We start from the raw sequence: 9,874 nt of genomic DNA on the forward strand, positions 1-9,874 counted from the left end.
GAATTCCTGCCCCATCCCCAGGGGTTAGAGCGGGGCCCCAAAGGGAACATTTACAAACATTTTAAAATTCTTATCCTTTGATGACATGACAAGTATTGTATTTCACTTAGTTTACATGCTGATTTCCACATCACATCTAAACAATAAAATAAAGCTACCAGTACCTATGATATAACTCAGGTGACCGCTAAGGCCCTTGGGCCTCTTGTTTTCATTCATGACGCAATTTTGCTACTAACAAGGTGCTATTAAAATTTTGTGCCTTATTTAATAAATCATTGATTTACGCTTTTACTTGTTTCTTTTAACCAAGAACAGAAGACATACAGTTACCAAGTTTGTTCAAAACAGACCCCTTGGGTCAAAATTGGAGTCACACCCATTTATTTCAGTTATCGTGTTCACAGGGTCCAACAATAATAGAATTACCAAGGGGAATAACTATGTAAGTTCAGGTCAAATTGGTCCGGTATTCAACTCATCCAATGTAGGTGGGAGGATTATCTACAAGGAATGTAGGTGATAGGATTATCTACTAGGAATGTAGGTGGAAGGATTATCTACTAGGAATGTAGGTGGGAGGATTATCTACTAGGAATGTAGGTGGGAGGATTAGCTACTAGGAATGTAGGTGGGAGGATTATCTACATAGAATTACCAAGGGGAATAACTATGGAAGTTCGGGTCAAATTGGTCCGGTATTCAACTCATCCAATGTAGGTGGGAGGATTATCTACAAGGAATGTAGGTGATAGGATTATCTACTAGGAATGTAGGTGGTAGGATTATCTACTAGGAATGTAGGTGGGAGGATTATCTTCTAGGAATGTAGGTGGTATGATAATCTACTAGGAATGTAGGTGGGAGGATTATCTACTAGGAATGTAGGTGGGAGGATTATCTACTAGGAATGTAGGTGGGAGGATTATCTACTAGGAATGTAGATGGGAGGATTATCTACTAGGAATGTAGGTGGGAGGACTATCTACTAGGAATGTAGGTGGTAGGATTATCTACTAGGAATGTAGGTGGGAGGATTATCTACTAGAAATGTAGGTGGGAGGATTATCTGCTAGGAGTGTAGGTGGGAGGATTATCTGCTAGAAATGGAGGTGGGAGGATTATCTGCTAGGAATGTAGGTGGGAGGATTATCTACTAGGAATTTAGATGGGAGGATTATCTTCTAGAAATGAAGGTGGCTGGGTTATCTTCTAGAAATGTAGGTGGGAGGACTATCTACTAGGAATGTAGGTGGTAGGATTATCTACTAGGAATCTAGGTTGGAGGATTATCTGCTAGGAATGTAGGTGGGAGGATTATCTGCTAGAAATGTAGGTGGTTAGATTATCTTCTAGAAATGTAGGTGGGAAGATTATCTTCTAGAAATGAAGGTGGCTGGGTTATCTTCTAGAAATGTAGGTGGGAGGATTATCTACTTGGAATATAGGTGGTTGGATTATCTTCTAGAAATGTAGGTGGGAAGATTATCTACTTGGAATGTATGTGGTTGGATTATCTACTAGGAATGTAGGTGGGAGAATTATCTACTAGGAATGTAGGTGGGAGGATTATCTACTAGGAATGTAGGTGTGAGGATTACATGACATTGACCTACTTACAAGATCAAAGGGAAAAATATGTCAACCAACTTCTGAAGAAGAATAAAAAAGCATAGAATCTTATAATAATATTTGGCTGGTAGTTTCAACAGATGGAGCCAACAAAGTTTGCAAGGGAAATATTTATAGTGCAATATAATATTTAATGAGAATATTTTGCTATGACTGCTTAAATATTCAGGTGAGCGATACAGGCCCTCTTGGGCCTCTTGTTTTTATTTGTCCCTTTGATGTTGATTGATATTACACAAGAATAGATGCAAAATCATGTGGTACAATTTTTTAAGGTCACCTTAGCTTTGCTCAAGTGACCTATTCCAATCCCTTTCCGTCCGTCGTCGTCCGTTGTGCGTCGTGCGTAAACTTTTTACATTATCAACTTCTCAAGAACCAGTGGATGGAATTTTTTCAAACTTGGCTACTTGGTAATTTACTTGGAATGAAGGTGGGAGGATTATCTACTCGAAATATAGGTGGGAAGATTATCTACTAGGAATGTAGGTGGGAGGATTATCTACTAGGAATGTAGGTGGGAGGATTATCTACTAGGAATGTAGGTGGGAGAATTATCTACTAGGAATGTAGATGGGAGGATTATCTACTAGAAATGTATGTGGTTGGATTATCTTCTAGAAATGAAGGTGGCTGGGTTATCTTCTGTGAATGTAGGTGGGAGGATTATCTACTAGAAATATAGGTGAAAGAATTATCTACTAGGAATGTAGGTGGGAGAAATATCTACTAGGAATGTAGGTGGTAGGATTATCTATTAGGAATGTAGGTGTGAGGATAATCTACTAGTAATGTAGGTGGAAGGATTATCTACTAGGAATGTAGGTGGGAAGATTATCTATTAGGAATGTAGGTGTGAGGATAATCTACTAGGAATGTAGGTGGGAGGATAATCTACTAGGAATGTAGGTGGGAGGATTATCTGTTAGAAATGTAGGTGTGAGGATAATCTACCAGGAATGTAGGTGGGAGGATTATCTACTAGGAATGTAGGTGTGAGGATTATCTACTAGGTATGTAGGTGTGAGGATTATCTATTAGGAATGGGAGGATTATCTGTTAGAAATGTAGGTGTGAGGATAATCTATCAGGAATGTAGGTGGGCGGATTATCTACTAGGAATGTAGGTGGGAGGATTATCTGCTATGAACGTAGGTGGGAGGATTATCTACTAGAAATGCAGGTGGGAGGTAGGTGGGAGGATTATCTACTAGAAATGTAGATGGGAGGATTGTCTACTAGGAATGTAGGTGTGAGGATTATCTACTAAAAATGAAGGTTGGAGGTTTATCTACTAGGAATGTAGGTGTGAGGATTATCTATTAGGAATGTAGGTGGGAGGATTATCTACTAGGAATGTAGGTGGGAGGATAATCGACTAGAAATGCAGGTGGGAGGTAGGTGGGAGGATTATCTACTAGGAGTGTTGGTGGGAGGATTATCTACTAGAAATGTAGGTGGGAGGATTATCTATTAGGAATGTAGGTGAGAGGATTATCTACTAGGAATGTAGGTGGGAGGATTATCGACTAGAAATGCAGGTGGGAGGTAGGTGGGAAGATTATCTACTAGGAATGTAGGTGGGAGGATTATCTACTAGAAATGTAGGTGGGAGGATTATCTGCTAGGAATGTAGGTGTGAGGATTATCTACTAAAAATGAAGGTGGGAGGTTTATCTACTAGGAATGTAGGTGTGAGGATTATCTATTAGGAATGTAGGTGGGAGGATTATCTATTAGGAATATAGGTGAGAGGATTATCTACTAGGAATCTAGGTGGGAGGATTATCTGCTATGAATGTAGGTGGGAGGATTATCTGCTAGGAATGTAGGTGGGAAGATTATCTACTAGGAATGTAGGCGGGAGGATTATCTACTAGAAATGTAGGTGGGAGGATTATCTATTAGGAATATAGGTGAGAGGATTATCTACTAGGAATGTAGGTGGGAGGATTATCTGCTATGAATGTAGGTGGGAGGATTATCTACTAGAAATGCAGGTGGGAGGTAGGTGGGAGGATTATCTACTAGGAGTGTTGGTGGGAGGATTATCTACTAGAAATGTAGGTGGGAGGATTATCTGCTAGGAATGTAGGTGTGAGGATTATCTACTAGGAATGTAGGCGGGAGGATTATCTTCTAGAAATGAAAGTTGTTGGATTATCTACTAGAAATGTAGGTGGGAGGATTATCTGCTAGGAATGTAGGTGGGAGGATTATCTACTAGGAGTGTTGGTGTGAGGATTATCTACTAGAAATGTAGGTGGGAGGTTTATGGATTAGGAATATAGGTGAGAGGATTATCTACTAGGAATGTAGGTGTGAGGATTATCTACTAGGAACAAAGGTGGATAGAAGATTCACTTGTTTTTATGAAGATAAATGGATACTTACTATTCTATTCTTATTAAATTTTAGTGTTGTATTGAACTCGATTTTCTTTAACAGTACAGAAACTATTGTATTCATATTGAAAGTAAATGGGGTCTCTGAAATATTCAATGAAGAATGTACTAAGATGCCTGATATACTTGGTGGAAACTTAAGATATAGTAATGTCATTGAAATGGTTAAAATTGGTATCAACAGCTTTGAATATTATTTAAATTTTTGTATTTTTCCAGTGGAGTACCGTTCAAAGGAAGGATACGTTTGCTGGATGTTGGGAGTTGTTACAATCCGTTTGGTGCTTTTGACGAGTTTCTGTCGATTGGCCTTGACATCAGTCCAGCTAATTCGGTCAGTATGATGTGAAGCTAATTCGGTCAGTATGATGTGAAGCTAATTCGGTCAGTATGATATGAAGCTAATTCGGTCAGTATGATATGAAGCTAATTCGGTCAGTATGATGTGAAGTCTTTTCCAGATTGGACTATTTAAAATCAATTGTTTAAACATTTAGCGTTAAACTAAAACTTTTATTTTGAAAATCAGCTGCACTTATTTACGGTGTTTAAATTTGTATTTCACAAATGGATGGTGTAAAACGACATGAAGATACATTTTTTTCTTAAAGTCAGCATAGATACAATCCATCAATATGTCCATGAAAAAAGATTTTGTGAATCCAGCTAATTTTGCTGTTCATTGAAACTCAAATTACAAATAAGTGGATTTGATTGTAAGATTTATGCTTGAACTTGAGAACGGTTTCATCAAAATGTGACCTAGCTTATAATGGAGAGAAGGGTTTCCTACCACTATATGGTATCTGGTAATGGATGGAACCATAGCTGACTTACCGCACTGAGGGTTTTTTAATATAAGGAAGGTTCTGTATAGGGAAATTTGGCAGTGCAGAGCTAGAGGAGAGCTTCATCTGTATGGGAACAGGAGGACATTTGGTACGCTTCCAAGGAAAACTGAAGTTTTTGGAGGAAGATTAAAGTTGTGTTTGCCAAGAAGGGGTTGTTTCCAAAGCTTAAACTCCAATTGGAATTTCAAAGTCTGGCTACCTAACCCAAGGGGGATTGATATTAGGAAAGATAGTTGCCTTACCCACAAGATAGGGTACATATTGGAAATTTCGTTAAAACATTTATTTCAATACATTGATAGGAAGTTTACATCAGATGTCATTTTTAATTTTCATTGTCTCGGAGGTTGTTATGGAAATGTAAGGTATGCTGTAAGTAATTACCTGTAAGTGAAAAATAATTCTTAATTGAGACTTCTTTGGAAGAAATCAAGAAATTCTACATTCTGAAATTAACTTTATTTTTTTATTTGAGAAATAAGATTTAGTGTTCCTTATAACCCCTATATATTTTTTTTAGATGTAACAGACAACATGAAATTGCGTAATTCAGTCAATGAGATAATTTTGTAATCTGAGTTAAAAGCTGAACAAAAACTGTTTGCTGTAATTAATACGAATTTAATAGAATTAGTTTAAACGAAATCACTTACACCTCGACTCGAGATGAATCGGTTGGTCAGGCCAGCACCTAGAAAAGTCTGTAGGGGGGACATATGATCCTCAACAAACTGGACCGCGGGATTATCTTAAGTAAATCGACAAACAAAGTATTTCTATTTACGATCTACCTATTCAACTTGTTGGGTAATTATGATGCCAACAGTCAGACAGTTTTTCGGAGCAAACATATCAATATTACGCCACTTATGATAAATAAATAATGGCTAAGACATTGTCAATACAAAAGTCCCGTCCATAAAACGTCAGCCGATATGACGGTAACCCGATACAAATCATCAATACTGTAATTATATCAACAGCACCATGACATCGTAGTCTGTGTTTGATAATCTTCTTATTAATTTTGTAACAAATTTTCCCGTAAGTGGCCTAGAGGTGAAACATATATCATTAGCATTCATTTCTCAGTGTATCGTGTTTAATTTTTTTCAGATACATTTAAACATGCATTAAATACAATTTTACATGCAGATTATCAAAATCTGTTTGCGATTGTAGAGGAATCAAATTTCTCAATTTGGATTAAGTGTAATTTGAGTTGTCTATATACGCCGAGTGTCACTTACGCCCCGCATTCTGTACAATGGAGCATGCAGATACATTACACCAATTATACCGAATTTATAGAGAAATATTTTAAAATGATATCAATATTCTTTGTGCTGGATTTTTAAAATGGCTTATCAGATCTGAAATTGTTTGCTTAAATTGAATGTAAATGTCTGTCTGATTTTATTTTCTTTGTTTTCATGTTTAGAGTAAAACCCGGTGCAATGTTTGAGGGAGTCCCCAAGATGATAATAGGGCGACCTTGTAGTATTATTTCAGTATAATGACACCTCGAGGTTTGTTCGAGGGGTTGGGTATTTGGGTGCAGCTTGAAGGAAAACCATCTAATCATCCTTTATTCTATTCCCTTTTCTCAAACAGAAAAAAAAGGCTGTATTTGTTTACGGTGTTTTATTTCTGAGACGCGACCGTCTTCAAAACAGAAGCATTATCACGATGTAGCCAAGAATAATAATTCCACAAGCAGAGAATAAATGGTAATTATTTATTTAACTGCCCCCGATCAAATCTATGGTCTATTTAAACGCGGCCTTGTAAATACTCATTTCGAATATGTTTGCTAGTCGTGGAGCTAAAAACCATGTAACTAGATCTACTGGCATAGATTATTTGTAGCTATATTGTTGACAAAGAGTTGTCGCTGACACATACAAACAAACACCGACCTACTGGTCTGTTTACCTACACAGATCAGGTTTCATGTCATCGAACCTCCTGCAAACATTGATGACTAGGGGCTAATGGGCACAGATTAGGATTTTTTTGTGATAAACGGTTTAATTCACTTATGCCAATAGGGAACCGTCCATTCTTGTTTTGTAAAAAAAATATCTTGCACTGTCACATTCGAATCACTTACAAAAAGATTAAAGACCGTGGTAAAAAGCTTAGGCAATGAAAAGATTAAAGGTAGGAAGGCCGTATTTGGCTTTTGTTTTCATAATTGATAATGATTAGTCTTACAGCATTAATAGTTATTGATTCATTCTTTGCCTGACAGCGTTAAATCCCCACTTTCAGAGACAATCAAATCTTTTCTTGATATATAAGACCCTGATTAGATTCTCAATTTTAAGGTTGCACTTCATATGATGACCGCAGAATGTCATTCAAGAAAATTTCAAAGAAAATTTCAAATTATTTTGTCCTTCAAAAAGATTAAAGTAACAAGTTTGCACCTGACGGTAACCAGAAAATATTTGTACTAAAGTTTTCGAGGGGAGAAAACACTAAAGCAAAAAGAAGACAAAAAACTTTGTTTGTATGACGTGTAACCAAATAAACTGTACCAAGACATTTGAGGAGATATAAATTATTAAGGATCCTTGGCCCACTGCATTGTGGTTTTTCCTATTTTCCCATTGACTTCCATTTGGAAATACATGTATAACTGTAGCATAGTTGGGCCATGACACCTCTATTGACCAAGTTAAGCTGGATTGGTTAAAGCGATAGTATAAATAATCTGAAGCACAGGGTTCAAATTCTGGTCTAGCCAGGCTTAAATTTTACATTCAGAACACTGTTGTTGATTACAGTTTGATAATTTCATCTTCAGTATATTTCATGACAGTCCTCTAAGGTATGGCTTTCTTTCAGAAGAGATTTATCTTAGCTATAGTCATGCCAGAAAAAAACCACTTTCCAGTGCTTAGTTTTAGTTTCTGGCATTGGTACCGGGATCCTTAAAATGTTCGGACCGGTCAACTTTTCAAAAGCAGCATGGTCTGTAGTGGGTGCGTTTGTATGTCTTTGCAATAAAACAGATTGATTACAGTACTGAGAACAAAGAACATTATTTTAATTTACTGGTACAATGTAGAAGTTTCACCACTGCAGGTTTAGGGAGCAAAAAATAAATGTCAAAGAAAATATTGGTGTAAATTTCATCTACGCCTGGCAGAGATGTCGTTTGTTTTTAGCTCACCTGCCCGAAGGCCAAGTGAGCTTATGTCAGGGTGCAGCATCCATCGTCCGTCTGTCCTCGTCCGTCAACTTTTCCTTTAAACAACTTCTTTTGAAGAATGGACAGGCCTAGAGTCATGATATTTGGTTGAAAGCTTTGTTGGTAGGAGCCCGACAAAGTTTGAGAACGAAAATGACCTTGACTTTCTTTCAAGGTCACAAGGATCAAATGTGTCAAATACTTCAAACAACTTCTTCTGAAGAACTGAAAAGTATAGCATTTTTAAATTTGGCTAGTGGCTTCCTGGGGAAGAGGCCGACAAAGTTTGAGAACGAAAATGACCTTGACCTTCTTTCAAGGTCACAGGGATCAAATGTGTCAAACACTTCAAACAACTTCTTCTGGAGAACTGAAAGGTATAGAATCTTTATATTTGGCTAGTGGCTTCCTGGGATTGAGCCCAATAAAGTCTGAGAATGAAAATGACCTTGACCTACTTTCAAGGTCATAGGGGTCAAATGTGTCAAACACTTCAAACGACTCCTTCTGAAGAACTGAAAGGTATAGAATCTTTACATTTGACTGGTAGCTTCCTGGGAAAGAGGTCGACAAAGTTTGAGATCGAAAATGACCTTGACCTCCTTTCAAGGTCACAGGGATCAAATGTGTCAAACACTTCAAACAACTTCTTCTGAAGAACTGAAAGGTATAGAATCTTTATATTCGACTGGTGGCTTCCTGGGAAAGAGCCTGACAAAGTTTGAGAATGAAAATGACCTCAACCTACTTTAGAGGTCACAGAGGTCAACAACATTTTAAAGGATTTGTTCTTAAGAACTAAAAGTAATGGATTCATAAGATTTTGCTGGTAGCTTTTTGCAATAGAGCTCACCAATTTGAGAAGGAAAATGACATTGACCTACTTACAAGATTGCAGGGAAAAATATGTCGAGCAACTTCTGAAGAAGAATAAAAAAGCAAAGAATCTTATAATAATATTTGGCTGGTAGTTTCAACAGATGGAGCTGACAAAGTTTGCGAGGGAAATATTTTTAGTGCAATATAATATTTAATGAGAATATTTTGCTATGACTGCTAAAATATTCAGGTGAGCGATACAGGCCCTCTAGGGCCTGTTGTTGTTAAACAAAGTAATTGTTATCTTAACATAACCACCCCATTGAATTTTATGATCATATGTCTAACTACAGTTTTTCTATGGCTGATTGACTATCGCTTAAAGTGTTTTAGATCTTGGTACGACTAACAACTGTTTCTGCTTTTATAGGACAGAAGGATTTTGTTGTCTGAGATATCCAGCTGTACAATTATGTACTCCAAGAATCTGCTTGGAAGTTTGAACCAAATGCATACTCCTGGAACCAGTATTTTCCATTTTTAGCTCACCTGGCACGAAGTGCCAAGTGAGCTTATGCCGTGGCGCGGCGTCCATCGTCCGGCCGTCGTCCGGCGTCAATATTTTACTTTAAACGACTTCTTCTTAATAACCGAAAGGCCTAGGGTGTCAATATTTGGCCAGAAGCAAACTTGGATGAAGGGCTACAAAGTTTGTTCAAATAAATGACCTTCACCTATTGTCAAGGTCACAGGGGTCAAATATGTCAAAAACTTTAAACATCTTCTTCTCAATAACCAAAATGCCCAGGGAGATGATATTTGGCCAGTAGCATGCTTGGGTGAAGGGCTACCAAGTTTGTTCAAATGAATGACCTTCAATTATATTCAAGGTCACAGGGGTCAATTGTATTAAAAAACCTTTAAACAACTTCTTCTGAATAACCAAAATGCTCAGGGTGATGATATTT

At 37.4% G+C, this 9,874-nt stretch overlaps 1 protein-coding gene across 3 annotated transcripts in view; it reads left to right on the forward strand.

The window, feature by feature from the left end:
• The window catches only part of LOC110456728 (probable methyltransferase BMT2 homolog), a 39,431-nt gene that overhangs the window by 26,793 nt on the left and 2,764 nt on the right, over nucleotides 1-9,874 (forward strand). For all 3 annotated transcript variants that reach the window (XM_021507645.1, XM_021507643.1, XM_021507644.1), the window contains exon 4: nucleotides 4,257-4,371. In XM_021507645.1, the coding sequence (XP_021363320.1) occupies nucleotides 4,257-4,371 (115 nt within the window). The remainder of the gene's footprint in view (nucleotides 1-4,256; nucleotides 4,372-9,874) is intronic.

This window comes from Mizuhopecten yessoensis, unplaced genomic scaffold (genome assembly GCF_002113885.1).
Source record: "Mizuhopecten yessoensis strain PY_sf001 unplaced genomic scaffold, ASM211388v2 scaffold8839.1, whole genome shotgun sequence".
NCBI lineage: Eukaryota > Metazoa > Mollusca > Bivalvia > Pectinida > Pectinidae > Mizuhopecten > Mizuhopecten yessoensis.